At 36.1% G+C, this 15,944-nt stretch overlaps 1 protein-coding gene across 2 annotated transcripts in view; it reads left to right on the top strand.

Moving 5' to 3' along the window:
* The window catches only part of LOC126848592 (protein vein), a 321,069-nt gene extending 305,184 nt beyond the window's left edge, over positions 1–15,885 (top strand). The window contains exons 6-9 of one of the 2 annotated variants that reach the window (XM_050589593.1): positions 4,200–4,274; positions 5,095–5,459; positions 9,597–9,804; positions 10,462–15,885. In XM_050589593.1, the coding sequence (XP_050445550.1) occupies positions 4,200–4,252 (53 nt within the window). In that variant the 3' untranslated portion in view covers positions 4,253–4,274; positions 5,095–5,459; positions 9,597–9,804; positions 10,462–15,885. Of the gene's footprint in view, positions 1–4,199; positions 4,275–5,094; positions 5,460–9,565; positions 9,805–10,461 lie in introns of both variants that reach the window. The other variant, XM_050589602.1, reaches the window with a different exon arrangement.
* The last annotated feature ends 59 nt before the right edge of the window (positions 15,886–15,944 follow it).

Here is a 15,944-nt window from a genome sequence, read left to right as displayed (position 1 = left end):
CGGGCACGCGCGGAAGTGCTTCCGTTCTTCTGGTGGCGCGACTACCGAGACAATAGCCTTCCTCACTCCTTTCCGCCCTCTTTATGTAACACCAACAAAAGACCCTCGATACGCGACTCTCGTGCGCTCTCACAATGCTTCCTGTGACATCCGTAGTCTCCATACGCTCTGCCGAAGGTATACGTCGGAGGAGCACATTTTTAAAAAAAAGAGGAAAAAAAGGGAAAAAGAAAAGAAGATGTCTACCATAATTAATAACTCCGTTTTTCGTAGGAAAGGCGAATATTCGCGTTTTATTACTTTGCGTGATCTTTTCTTAAATCAAATCAAACTCTATAGACTCCCGACAGAACAAAAAAAAAACACAGAAAGTCGTAAAAAAAAGGAAGAGAGAGAGAGAGAGAGAGAGAGAAAGCACGCTCTCACTAAATCAAATCGTTTTAAGCGATCTAAACGAAATTTGCAGCTCCATTTTTCAATTTTGCCCTACCTGAAGGAGCTTTTTCAAATTCTGTGAGATAGAAGCGACCGAATAAATAGGTAGAGAAGGTTACGCTTGGTGAAAAGGGTGAGGTGCGCACCCGGGGGATGGTATCGCGAAGGAACAGCCAAGGTGAAATCATTGCGAGAAGAGGCACGATCGTACAAGGCGAGTACGTGGCGAGGAAGCGCAATTTTCGAATCGAACATCGACCGCGCAACGAATCTCTCGTCGTTTCTGAGACGATCAGAGAGGCGCGCCAAGTTGACGAATTCACCCCGTGAGGACTCGGCTGAGGCCACGGTCGGTCGAACTCCGGTCGAGCGATGGGGGAGAAGAAAGGGGGGAAGAGGAATGGGGAGGTAGTGGGCTCGGTCTCTGCCACGGTAATACGATAGAGAGTTAGGTAGCCGGTTACGTTATATCTTGGCAAGCCCATTATATCGCTCTGGGAATCCTTTGGGAAATAGTCTATGGCGTTGCCCGAGCCTCGATCAACCGTGAAATGTAGTCCGGTACGTATTACCGGCGCGGGAGCACGGGGGGGGGTTACAGCCCGATACGTTCGCCGGCATCTGGTGTGCGGTGTACACCATCGCGCCGAGCCGCCGTTGAAGAGAATTGCTATGAGCCTACTACGCATTTAGGATTCCGCCTTCGCCGGAATTGCGGTAATTTCTCTCCCGTTCGGCCTGACCTCGTATAGTTTGTCGTGCTTGAACATGTGACACGGTAACATATTAACCCACGACTGCTGCCCATTAGATGTGCTTTCGTAATGTAACGACGGCCTCAACCTGACCCTGATAAATAAACGACGTCATAATCGAAGGTGGTCCATGTGTGAAATTTCGTTATTTTGGTGGAATTTTCTATTCTGTGTGTATTATGTGTGTGTCTTGCAAAATTAATTGAAATCCGATAGAAATTTTAAAAAATCTAGTATACATATAATTATATTCCGTTAATATCCGAGAGACATTCAAGGATTTTATGAAATGACTTTGTCAGAGTAGAGTTTTTTTTAAGGAAGCTCCAACCAAACAGTTAATTTTCGGAATTGAGTCTAAATACAAATAATTATATCGTACTTGTATTAAAGCAAATTTAGCGAAGTACACAATATATTATTCTGTTTTTTTTTTATTTTTGTAATGAATAAAAAAGAAGTAACCTCGTTAAAAGTGAAAAAAGGAGCAATTAATAAAAAAATAACGTTTTTTAAAAATTCATTTCGTTAATTCTAACAATCGATTATACACAAGCAGACGAATATTGACTATAGAAGAAAATCACCGCATCGCTACGTTTCATCCGGCCTCGACAATGGAAGTTTTACAAAAATGGCGCGAATAAGCGTTGGACAATATTTGATTAGATTTTACAAACAAACGCACTCGGACGAACGCTCGACATACATGTGTAATGAATTTATATCGCGCCCCGGCACGATTGCCTCTTTTATGCATTCGAGAGAGCGGGCGCTTGTACCCTCCTCTGCCCTCACCCCGCTCTCGTCCGCGAAACGATCATGAATTCAATGGTTTCCGATAACAACGGGAACGGAGGAGGAGAGATAGAGAGAATATAAAACAAAAAGAAGCATCCGCATAATTTACATAGGGGAGCGTTTCGAAGATAATGCGCGCTTCGTCGTAGCCGGAAAATAAATGTTTCTGGGATGCGCACATATTTCTCGAGCAGAGAAATCCTTACGTACGATGTGTCTTTTGAAATCAACAGACTTGGCGAAGTTTTTGAAGTCATCGATAACTTCGAGCGTTACGAATAAGACCAATATTGCGGATATATCTCGCATAGAAAAATTTCTGACAACGATGCGTCATTTATTTCAAGCCACTGACGTTTATACTTTTGCTTTCATTTATCGAGAAAGACGGCATCGTTAAAAAAAAAAATATTTCCAGCATCTTATGTTAGAAAATATAATAGCTGCTTCTACAAAGTTCTATTTGACTTCAAAATACTAACAAAAAAGCGCGAATTATCTTTATTTTATTTTTAATAATAATGTTAATTTAAATCTCAATCAAATTATATTAATCGGTATTATATTAATGTTAAGATAAGATTGAGGAGAAAAAATCGTATAAATGAAGTTGAAAATTCTCTTTCTAAAATTTCCCAGTTTTCTTATCAACTTTATCTTACGACTGAAGAGAAAACTATCGTGGGTAATTCGTTTTATTGCCTTACGTTACGATAATACACCTAAACGCGATCTTCGGCACGATTCTCCCATTCTCGGACTAAACACATGAATCCTAATGCGGTAAAGCCAGGGCGCTGCACAAATCCGCGAAACGATGCTAATAGCGGTCAAGCTGACTCCAACGGCACAATACTAGTATCGGTACTATTATCCGCAAGTTTATTGAATGTTAAAGTTCTGCAGAGAATTCTCCATTTCGACCAGTTAAATTTCGCCGTCAGTACGTCGTTGCTACGTAACCGGTAATTGGCACGTCAGGACAATGCGGTGTATCAGCGAAATTTCGCGCCGCAATGTTCATTTAATCAGAAACTACAATGGTAGCTGATCGGATTCCTTGAATCATCGCTACCGCGCGATCATTCAACGAATCAAACGTCAAGCTAACTATCTTTTGCTTATAGCAAGATTGACTTGATACAATAAATCTGTCAGAGAATACAAGTAATCAAATAGAATTGTTCAAAAAATATCGCTAGGCAAGTTAGTGCCGGTTATTTATTTAAATTCCAACAAATTTTCTGTATCTCTTTTATTTTCCATATTTTATAACTTAAGTATATATATATATATTATTCAAGCGTAATTACTATCAAAAAATATGTTCTTGTAAGATTATTTATTATTAAGATCTCTCGAGACATTCCTAGAGCTTTAGAAATTAAAGTATTATATAATATAGTATTATATAACATATATTTATCTGAAAATATTTTCTATTCATATAAGGAAAAAATAATTTATCTAAAAATATTTGATCGCAAAAATAATCGGTTTAATGTTTTTATTTACGTCATTAATAATAATATAATCTTAAAGTAGATAAAGAGAGAAACGGGACAAAAAAAGAATTTACAGCGCTATTACAAGCTCTACTACTAATCCGCTTATGAAATTATTGCTAAAAGCACATGTAAACGAAACCATCTACCTTTCAGTGTAGCCGTATAAAGGCCCTTTATACGCATTAGACGAGATAGGTGCAAACGGAATGATTCACGAACGACAGGAATAGAACTATTTCCCCTCACGTTCTCGTTCTTCTTCAGGGTCGGTGAAGAGCCTTGAAGAGCTCGTAGGGTCAACAGTCGCTGTAGTACGAGGACGAGAAACTCGTGTTTTCGCAAGCGCATGAATTTTTTTGATTCACCTCCAAGTCGTATAAATTACGACACAGCCATTTTTTTAGCCTTTATTTAATCCGAACAAAAGAGTACCGAGATTGCATTGATTTTTAATCATTAAATCTCGTAGGGATTTGTTCGTATTAATAATAAATTAATACGAATGTATACTTTTTAAATATAAAACTATTTTTTGACATATTACAAGCAGAGAAAGTCCGACTATTGTAACTGTACGCGCGAAAAAAAAGATTACGAGAGAGTTTAATATTTCAGTTATATTTCAAGACCTACAGAAGCGATATTTGTTTCACACCAGACACTTAACGGAGGACTATTTTCTTTTTTGCTCGCACTCAAGATATGGATAAGTTTTCTTCGTTCGCCGAGGACGTGACGCTCGCCCGCTTCTAGCGCATCTAGCGGCACTGTCAAGGTAAATTGATCCATTTCTTTAGAACTATCAGATATACCATTTTATCATATATAAATATTTTATTAAATAAAAAATATTTTATTTTGTTGAAGTATGACTTCAACAAATTTATTAAAAACTATTCCATTTTTTTTCGAAACAATCAATTTCGAATCGAATCCAAAAAAAATGATATGATATCCAAAACTCGTTAGACTCAAATTGAAATAATACAAAATAGATCTTTGTTAAATTGAAAAATAATTCATCTTTATTTTCATCAGTAAAAAAAATTAATCTATGGTTTCTTATTTCTTTCTTGTATATCCTTGGAAAAACAATTTTATTCTTACTGCAAATTGTTCTACTCTAAAGAATGAATATTTCTGATTATTAAGTGAGTATTTACAATATCTGCAATTTTGTAAAGACTATTAATTTTATAACGTTAAGATTATTGCTATCAATTTACAATCTCCCATTAACTCCGCTTCAACTTAACGGTCTATAAATGTTTTACAATCGTATAGAATTGACTTGCGATCCGCGGTATGCTTCGATTGTGCGATTTATGCCGAAAACGAAAATGAACAAAACCATCAATGGACAAACGCGCGCCAACGATAAACAAATCCCTCGCGGCGCGACGAAGCGCTCGCAGCTTCCATGGATTCGCGTGAACAATTACGAAATATTCAACGATTATCTCGAAGCGCAAATCCGGCGTAGACATTCGTCCGGATACATTTATCTGGATAATTTAACGCGCGCAACCGACGCAGACCGACGTGACGAAAAAAGAACTAACCATCGATCTTTGTGGCGCTTTTTCTGTTTGCAGCTTGCACATCGGGACATTCATCGTGTTTTGTTTTGTTGTAGCCTCACCCACTCATCCCCTATCCTCGTACAGGTTCCTGCATCCGCGACTTCGCCCTCTCCGCGGCCCCTTCGGGCACTTCTCCTTCCACCGTGTCATCACTATCCGCAGATCTTTCGCGTAGCCATCTCGAGCGCTCATCGCTGCTCGCCCTTTCGCACTGTCCCCCGATTTCGCTCCCTCGAATCATCCTCCTTTCATTCGTCATCCCTCTCGTCCTCTCTTTCCTTACATTTCACCCATTGTCCACCGTCATCCCCGCGATATCGACTCGCTCCGAGACGACGACGCTGGCCATCGTCAAGAACCACCATCGTTTCTCAAAGGTCAGTTTCATGCAACTTTATTACACGTTTATCGTGAGTGACGTTTTTCAAGAAATCTCCGCGCATTGCGTTACACAGAGTATTCCAGAGCGACGGAATACTCTTTTAAGAAAGATTTTATCTCCCAAGCGCTTTCCTTAGCGCTCAAATCAAAAGGAGGACATTATTCTCATCGTAAAGTTCTAATTTTCAACAATATCTAGACGAATAAATTATAGACACCTTAAGTCTCTATTAAAACAGACTCAAGTTAAAAAATAAAGTTTAGTACAAAAATTCATGCTATAAAATAATTTTATAAAATTAAATTAATAGATTTCATTATAATATATCTTAATTAATTTAGATAAAAAAAATTTATTGCCTCGCGCGCGAACGACATTATAAAACAGCTATTATTCTTCTTAGTTTTCCTTTTATTATCTAGTTGAAAGAACTTGCGGTTGAAAGAACTTGCGGTGGTTCTGCGACACCCTGCATAACAGGAAAAAGTTGCCGCAACGGCCACGTCACCTCGCTGATGAACGAAGGAAGACGAAGCTGCTTTCGCGACGCACCGATATAAAGGGGCTCAACGAGTTCCCTGTGATTTATCGTTTTGGCGAAGGGTGGCCGAGTCCTTGTGACACGAGTCACGTGCCATGTTCAAAGTTGAAATCGCGCGACTCGGCGAAAATGATCTTCAATGCCTAAGCTATGGGAAAGGGGAGGAGTAAATTTTATGTAAGGACTTCCTTGAATCGATATTGTAGAGGGAAATTTCGGAGACTCTGTAACTATATTTGCTTCGAGAGTTCGCCATAATTTCCGTAAACATTTTATCGTCTATCCCCAGAAACCAGATTGCGAGGGAAAAATAAAAGAAATATAGTTTCATGTTTCGTTCTACACACTTTGCGTTATCTCCCTCGCTTCTTCTCGCACACGCTTTTATAGCTACCAAAGCCTTGAGAGGATCACAATCGAATATCGATAACTGTTTGAAGAAAGTACGTACGCGTACTCGGAGAGAAACATAACTGTATATCTCATGCAATAACGTCCAGTGCTCCCCGGTGTCCTTAGACAGCGCTACGTCAGGCGGAAACGATACGACTGACCGTTTTTCGTAAAGGAAAGCCACGCTAAGAAGAAAGCCAAAGGGTAAAAGCTGAAAACTACACGCGATAGGAGAAAAGAGACCTATGGGGATACGAGCGAGCAAGATGTCTCTGCGGAGCTCCTTGCTAAGCTCGTAGCAGTCCTCGCGCGATGCCAAAAGCTCTTTGCGGGAAAGGCCCGTATTCTCGATTCTCGTATCCTCGAAACGCACATCGCATAAACGCTTCGCGTAAAAGGTACTAGTCGACGACCACAAAAATTCACGACGGGATCCCTGTATATTATCAAAAGGGAAAAAATAGGATTCGCGCCGCACGAGCGAGTCTTGCAAAAAGTTTCTCTTTGCTACTTCTACATTTTCATCGATATTTTGTTTTCCTCTTGCTTTGTGCCCCGATAAGGATCACAAAAATATTTACGATGTTATTTTGTTATTCTTTAAATGCGAATTATTATATTATCAAGGAAATAAATTCTCGCCTAATGAAAATATCAAAATTTAAATCTGTATAATTAGCGTGACGAAAATTTTAATCAATATATTCTCAAATTAATTTAATATATTTTTCACAAATTTTTTTGCGTTCCTAATTCTCTTTTCTTTCAACATTTATAGCATCTGCAAATTAATGCAGAAAGAAATAGAGAGAATCAGTTCAATTCCTATTAAATTTAACCGATACTGCTGAGAATAACTTTAAGATGACAACGCCTGAACGTGCTATTGCACATTGAGACATTAGCTCTGTCAGATTCGACTGTGCTTTGTGTCTCATGCCCCGAAGTAATTGTGTGCAAAGTATTACACATCCTTGTAGAGAAGGAACAGAGAATTCAGACATGCACATATATATATAATACATACATATATACATACATACATACATACATACATACATACATACATACATACATACATATATATATATATATATATATATATTCTTAATGCATCTGTAATGGACTTGCAAACTATTCAACGCGCGCGAAACTCGCGTTAACTTAAGCATGGCTACAAAGCCGATAGTTGTTAACTTCCCAGGATAAGGCAAAGGGAGAGCCTTGAGACATGGTACAAGTGCTGATTACTGCGCCCGTTAGACCGGTCGGAAACTTTGTCGAAAGTGAAGGTTTCATTAATAATTTAATCAATGAAATATAGGATAAAATATATAAGCAGCTCCACAAGTTTAATAATAAGAAACCTTGAAGGCCAACCATAGACTTAATACGTCATCGTCATTATAGCATTCATTAATTATATCATTTGTAAGATTTAGTGCATTAAATTTATTTTCAAAATCTTCTTTATTCCTTCGACAAAATTTGATGATAACAACAGCATGCGTGATCATTAATGTATTAATTTTTAATTAACCTAAGCCAAACGACGCTGTCCCACAGAATTGATAACTCGCATCGGAGTGTCGAGCGACCGCACAACTTTGCCGAAAGTAACAAACGATGGCTCGGATGTGTCAGGCCCGGTGATTAACGATAGCTCGCGGTTCGTGTTCTCCCGCTCATTGCTAACGATCACCGTCGATGTCAACGTGATTCATTTCATCAATTATCGCCGGCCGGATCCTCATGGGCGCAATGATGATGGCCGGACGATTTACCGATGATCCTCGATCGCTAGCATAGATCTCCGATCGGGATTTTACAAGTTTGAACGATGACATTTTATCGGATTCTTATTCATCAGAATGTTTATACAATATATGACACTCTATAATGAATGTCGATCTTTTTGTGTGTCAACTGTTTATGATCATCATGTGATAGTCACAAATTAAAAAAAAAAAAAAATTTTCACATAAATACATTTTTTAGCTATTGAATTAACTAAAGATCTTTTTTTATATGGAAATAATAATTTTATATAGAATTTCTTTGAGCCATATATATAAAATATTAATAATAATACACATAATACAAAATACAAATTGGGCAATAAAAATAATTAACTTTTAAAGACTTTGAAGTCTGCTCGAGCTTGATTAGAGTAATTTAATCTTCAATCTTTACTCTTCAGATTGCTCCTTGATTCGCTAATTAAGATTCGAATGTAGCTTCGAGAATTTGTCAATAAGGTGCGATCCTACCGATACCAAACGGCATAAGAACCGAACTCGACGAGCCTAATGATCGTGGATAAGAGCTTAATGGTCCATTCTAATTAGAAGGTAGGCCCATTATCATCGTTAGATACTTGACAAAACCGAGTCCACAGACTATCATTTATTATCTAATTCTAGCTGCTTGTAATGCGAATGTGCTTTAGCAATTTTCAACAATTCGAGTTCAAAAGGACGAGAAGATAATAGAAATAAGAGAAGAAGATTAAATAATTGCAAAAGCGGTTAATTAGAAGTTTACAACGACTAGTTCATTTCTCAAAGTTAATCCTTCCTTAAGGCATTGGATTGTTAACTAATCTCAATTAAACTCTCTTTTTCAAGGAACGTGATGCGAAGAATTAAAAGGCGTGACAAATCCGAACAAATATAATATTTGCAAGATAAATGTTTCACTAAAAAACGAAAGATTTCGCGCAATTCATATTCTTTAATAATAGCATTCTGTTGTATATATGTTCCAAGATTTTATGTATTAATAATTTTTTTTTCTTTATTGTACCTATTTTCCCACATTTCCGAAAATTTACATTTTACAGTAAAATACTTCAATATTAAAAGAAAATATATTGTTTCTAGTTTAATTTTTACCATCCACAATAGCAGGAAAATTCCTTAATTAAGGGAAAAACATAATATATGTATCTTATAATTTATTATCAACAACTTGCCCATTCAAATTGAATCATTCAATGCCTAATTCATAGCGAAAGCAAACTTTGCCCCTTTTGCTTTCGCCTAATTTAAGTTTTCTCGAGGGAGGCCGGTTGACCCTAGGCGTGATGCTCGTAGATAAGCTTAATGGTTCTGTGCTAATTAGGCCGGAAAGAGCCGATGGCATTAGCGGCACCTCTCGCATTGTAGGAATAATTTGGCCCGCTACTTCCTGCCACAGAAGAGCCTCGGGGGACGAAGCGAACCGCCGACCAACGTCATCCACGCGCATACCGCATCCTGGACCGTCGTGAGTCGAAGTTTCGCAAGCTAGCCTAGAACTATCGCGCTGAGCGTCCTTTTCCGCGGGATAAAGGTCTGGAAAAGCGGCAAGAAGAAAAGTTTCAATCCTACTCCCGGAACTGTCTTCATCCTGGATCGCGACAAAGGTGAGAAAGGAAACATGCGATGCATTGCGAATTTCGTTTAAACGGGAATGTTGGCCGAAAGTTCAGGTAAAGATATTCTTCCTCGGAGCAAGCACATGATCGATATTTGCTGACCAAAGAGCGTAAGCCAAAATATCCTATTTTTTTCGATAAAAACAAATTAAAATTTGAATACTTTATTCTTCGAGCACATTTTTTTATTCTGTCTCTTTTCACTAACATTCTGTACGATTTGATAGCGTGATGATTTAATTTCAAAATTAATGAAATGTTGTCGAATTTCCGTTTTTGCTTGACTTTTGATAGTAATATTTATTTGAAGCACAGTTCAATAAATACCAATCAAACCTAGATGATCATTTTACTCTTCTTTAATATCTTTTTCTTCGATATCAATATCGAGTCTATTAAAGTAATTAATTTTTCGAATAGAAAATTAAGCGAAGAATTATGCAAATTCAATGCAAGAATTATGCATGATATATGAGGTCTAACGAATATTGAGAAAGCTGAGATAGGAAAAGGATTTATTTTTCTACATGAAAGATGGGATGCGATAACAAAAGTGTTCGAAAAATCAAGATAATGCTTTTTTTATTTCAAAGACTTTTTATTTCACAAAGTGTTCGTTGAATAATTCTTATCGTTTGTTTATAGACCGTCACATTGCAGTACTCACATATTGCTCGGAGGAAATCCCGGCCTCTTCCACAAACGAGATTAGAAAACTTCCAACGACGCACCTCGCCACTTCATCTGCAAGAAAACTTCAACCTTCCGTTCGACGAGAAGGAATCACGAGACGCGAATGAATGTGGAAGAAAATATTAATAACAACTCGCTCTGCCATTTATTATAATCTATTCTTTTTTGATTGAAATTTTTTCGCGGGAATATTATTATCTCGTTACAAATCGTAAGTACAAACTTGTTAATTATAGTATCGTTATATTAAAAAAATGAGTGTTATAATCATTGAGAATATATTTTCTGTTAAATTAATTCTCTTGATTCTTCGATTATACTAATAAATTGTTTTAAATTATTTTAACAATATTTGATTAATTGGACCGATGAAATATTATTGTGGAATATTTCCTGGTTAATAGATAATATTTTTAATCGCGATTTTTAAGAGAATTTTTGGACTGCTTTTTCAATCAGGACAACACTTTTAGAAAACACAAATCATTTTCTAATCCTCGTTATTTTCTTCCACAAAAATGGCATTCAGAGCTCGACAAATAAATGATCTTACGTTGTAAAGCCGATTGACTTTAGTCAATGTCGAAATATCGCGATTGCAAAAGCGCCACTTGTGATTATTGCTAGGATAGAAGGAAAAATGTATCATAAAGTGGATCTCGAATTGCTCCGTTTCCAGTGAGATTTGTACGGGGAAAACGGGGAATAAGAGAGGAAAGCCGTCGTAAAACTATACCATAGGGCACGTGCAGATCGACGTACTACCGCGGGCATGTCGTGATATCATTTTACGGGATTGCGCAGGAAGAGAGAACCCGCGAGGATGATCCCGAGTACTGTAATAGGATTTCCAGGATCAGAGTTTTACGCAGGAGGGACCGCGGTATCTTCCGGGCACCAAGTAACGGGTAACACGGGACGTTCAACTTCTACAAACAGGACGTGGCGCTTTAATTAGCGGAGTGTCCTACAATTACATAAGCTGCTGCAGCAAAATTTTAACTAGACAACTCTCTCTTGAATACTTTGGTCAATAATGCAAAAGGAGATAACTAATCTCATACCGTTAATTACACGCATACACTCTCATGAAGGCTCACAATGTTATTCTAAAAATTTTCAATTAAGCTATTTCAACCTACTTCTTATACATTTCTGTTTTTCTTTTACTATCTTTACGTTTGTAATTTTTAATTAAAAATTAAATATATTTTTAATTTTAAACCTTTTTTTTATTTATGTCAAATTTTCTTTCAGACTTTTGTTAATGTTAAGATATTTTGAAATGTTGTTTATATACTTTACTTAAACGCTTGTATATTATTCCTTTAATTTATTATTCGTATTAAATGCATATTACATTTCATAAATAATATGTTCTAAACTCGTTGTGTGTAGAAAGACTAAAGATTTTGTTTTTTTATTATATTTGCAAATATCATATTTCTTATTTATTTCTAACACATATGTTCATTATTTTCGACTTTAAATTATTTTCCTCGGAATTAAATTTTTATTTTTTTCAACTTCAGCATTTAAAATGTAAATCAATTTTCAAAAATAGACAGTACAATCGTAAAAGTCGATACTAAAACTATTTGTGAAGATATTAGGACGGTTAAAAAACGAAAATTTCATTTTATACAGCCCGGAAGATACGTCGCAACTGTTTTGTATGCTCGAGAGAGAACTCAGCCAGCCGCGAAAAAGCGCTCCGCGATTCCCGAAGAGATTTCGCCGAAGAAAATTCCGGCTTCAATGATGCGTTCAGGACGCTCCTATTGTACAAAGTAACCCCTCGTACTCCCTTTTTAGGCACTCGCGCCGCAATGCGTTGGCTCTCGAACGATCAAAATACCGAATTGTTTCCGCTCATGAAGTGATGAAGGGCGCATAGGAGATGTTAAAATTGTACGACCATGATGTTATTATTTTTACAACAAAATCGAATTCATTTTAATTAAGAGAAATTCACAATAAACCTCGACGTAAAAGTAACTTTCTGCTACCAGAAAAGACAAACAATTATTATAATTTCATTTTTATCGCAATAATAATAGCGAATGCAAAGGGGTAAAAATTTCTTGAATTAATATAATTATGTTTTCATTACATAAAGAATTGTTTAAATAATGTCAAATGAAAAATGTCAATTAAAAAACGACCCCAATTGAATATAAACACGTTTTTTTCTATTATTTTAAAGTTGTCAAGTAAAAGAAAATTCTCTTTACAAAGCTAAAAAATTTTTATGCGAATTACTATAATAGTCGGCTAATGTCGATCGACGAATGTATTTGACATTTCCATCGACGAGAGTGAACGCATGCGCTTACTTTTTACATCGTTAGGAATTTACACAGTTACGTATAAGTAGTTTTGTGGGCGAACAAGCGAGCAGAGTGTTCCGAGCCGTTTTCACGCGATGAGAAGCGGAAAGTACTTTGCGACTCTAGCTATAAATCAGAAACATGCTCGAGCGAAAAAATATAAAAAAAAAGAGAGATCGTCGTAGCGAATGATGTCCGTGCAAGCTTACTAGTGCCGCCGTGCTTTTTCGTTGAATTCGTTTCGTCGCTCGTACCTATCGAACGATTTGTATGAAAGTCATCGTGAGTACATCGTGAGACTCGCCGTGATGATCGATATTTCGCGACGTCAACGAGCGAGTTTCGATTTTATGATAGCGGAAATATTAATGAATAACAGTTGTACAAATGAAATTAGACTCCTTTGTTGGAAAAATACATTACTTCTATCTATATATAATTTATTTTAAATCTTTAGATACATATTTAAAAATACAATGTGTGTGCAATACACATATTGTGAAGAGATTCTAAATAAAGTAATTTTCTTCGCTTCTTTCTCAATAAAATGAACAGAAAAATAAATCCAAGGAAACATAATATTTTATTAAGAAATAATACATCTTGATATATTTGTCAATGTATTTACTAATGTGGCTTTAAAATTGCGATTCGGCTCGAACACGCGACTATCGAGACGAGACGGCGAGTCCGCGAATAGTGAACAAAAGAAAGAATGTATTTTATGATATTTTATGCATAAAAAAAACGATCGTAAATCGATATAGCGTTAGTAAGAGGTAAACTTAAGTAGAAGTGTATAAATAAATAAAATGACAATTCGAGCGTGCCCTTTTGCGCACGCTACGCGCTGCACTAAACGCGCGTCGCGAAACGAACGCGATTTTACACGTAAGAGGAATCGATTTTTGGTCCATGCGGGAGGTGGATGAGATCGTGAAACGGTGGTTTAGCATCGCGTATGCACGCCCAGCACATCGGCGATTGATTAATGCGATGAAATGTTTACTTCATCAATTACGATATAGCCAACAATTATAATAATTTATCGATGGCTAGTTGATTTCTATTCTTTCACGCACGAGTGCTCGATCGAAATTATGGTTGAAAAAAGTCTCCCGTTAATCATGCTATCGCGATTATACGGAGACGCGATATAATTGAATGCGATTCGATCGACGACATTTTCGCAAATTCTGATCGCTGCGAATCACCGTTTTGCGAAAACGACAACACCCGATCATTGGTATACTAAGCGCTACTGTAAAATATTGTATATTGTTTCTCGCGTTGTTTATTTTTCAATGTTTTTACTAGAGACACGTTTCTACGATATTTACGAAGAATTACCGCATAATGTTATTAAAAACGCGATCCACGATATTCTGTTATACCGTACAGACATGCGACAAAATAATCTGCCGCCACCAAGCAAACAATATAGCCGATTTGAATTATTGAATTATTTACGAAAATTAAGAATAAAATATAAGAGAGAATTAAAATATAAATTCATATCTCTGTGCATATTTATATTTTATTGTTATTGGCACCGTTATTAACGGTAAAATTATACTTGAACCATTGAAAAAATGCATTCGAGATTATTTTATCGTTATCACGATTTAAAGCTCAAAATTGATTTCGACTATTAATTTTAAAAGTTATAGCTTTTATATTCATTATACATATAATAAAAATAATCAAATTTCAATGTTTATTAGTCTGGTAAAATAAATATTTCCTTACATTCAATTTCTTTCCATTAAAATTTTTGCCACTTTTTTTAATAACGATCTCAATTCTCTAATTTATATCGCGAGAGAGATAGAAAGAATTTAAAATAATTCACATCGGCAAGCTTGATTATTGTCATTGTCCGATTTATCGCTCTCTTACGGTATGGCGGAGACAAAACGGGATAAATACATTTGTAAAATTGCAGCGTATCTCCAGCAGCTTTCGCAGTGTGTGAGCTAAAAAACGAATGCGGAGCAAAACTAGTCTAGGCGCATTTAAAGAGCGCACGGCTTGGATGCGGAGAAGTATTACGATTGTAATGTCCGTCTATGGCATAAAACACGTGCTTTTGAAGAGAAACGGAATATTTCAAAAGTAGGGAAAAACTTTTACTAATGTCTAATTATATGCAGTTGTATTCACGTGAAATGTCGCCACGCTAGAAACTCAAATCATCTCTTGCAAAATGTAAAATACTATTCATCAAACACATTCCTAATTTCAAATATTATCTTTCATGTGTTTGTCAAAAAAATAAAATAAAAGAACAAAAAGACAGATATATTGATTGCCGAAAAATATTACAATTGCTAATGTTAAGAGAGAATTGCGAAAATGTAATACCCATGAAATTTCGAATAAGTAAAATATTTATTAATGTAATTTATTAATGTAATTCGCATAAAATATCTGTAAAGATGGATCGTTGAAATTTAAGATGTTCATAAAAATGCATCAAAAGTTTGAAATATTTTTTACAATCGGGAATGCTCGAAAGTGTGCTATTTTCTCAAAAGTTACCGTATATCTCCAAGACGGGCCAAGCGGACAGAAGTTGTGACATGTAACGTGAAGCGAACGTTTGCATTCCGCGATAGTCCTTATAGCGAACAGAATACGCACCGTGGACTATATGGCTAATTCTAGCAGCACGAAGTATTAACGTTAATAGCGAAATTATTGTAAGGGAAACGTAACGGCGAATTACTAATAAAGGTATAGATCGCCATCGATGTTTCCCGAAATACGATCTTCTTCGATCGTATCTCGGCAAAATCGAGATATGCTCGTAATATGGCAAATATAAATGAGAGAAGCGATTTTCTTTTATTCCGATAATTGGCTATCTTTTAAAGCGTCACATTTATAACAATCGTCTAATGAATAGTATGCAATAAAAATGTGTTACGCTCTCTATAGATTTTAAAGTATTGATTTTCCCTTTGTTAAGAATTGAGCTTCACACATATTTAATATCTTTAATTATTAATACTAAGTAGACCATAAAATTACAATTACAGATTAATAAAAAATACAAAATTAAAAAATTAAAATATTTCTACAATTATATATATATATATATAT

Source organism: Cataglyphis hispanica, chromosome 1 (assembly GCF_021464435.1).
Source record: "Cataglyphis hispanica isolate Lineage 1 chromosome 1, ULB_Chis1_1.0, whole genome shotgun sequence".
Lineage (NCBI taxonomy): Eukaryota > Metazoa > Arthropoda > Insecta > Hymenoptera > Formicidae > Cataglyphis > Cataglyphis hispanica.
Note: the sequence above shows the minus strand (reverse complement) of the source record. Positions and strands in the feature narration are given on the sequence as shown.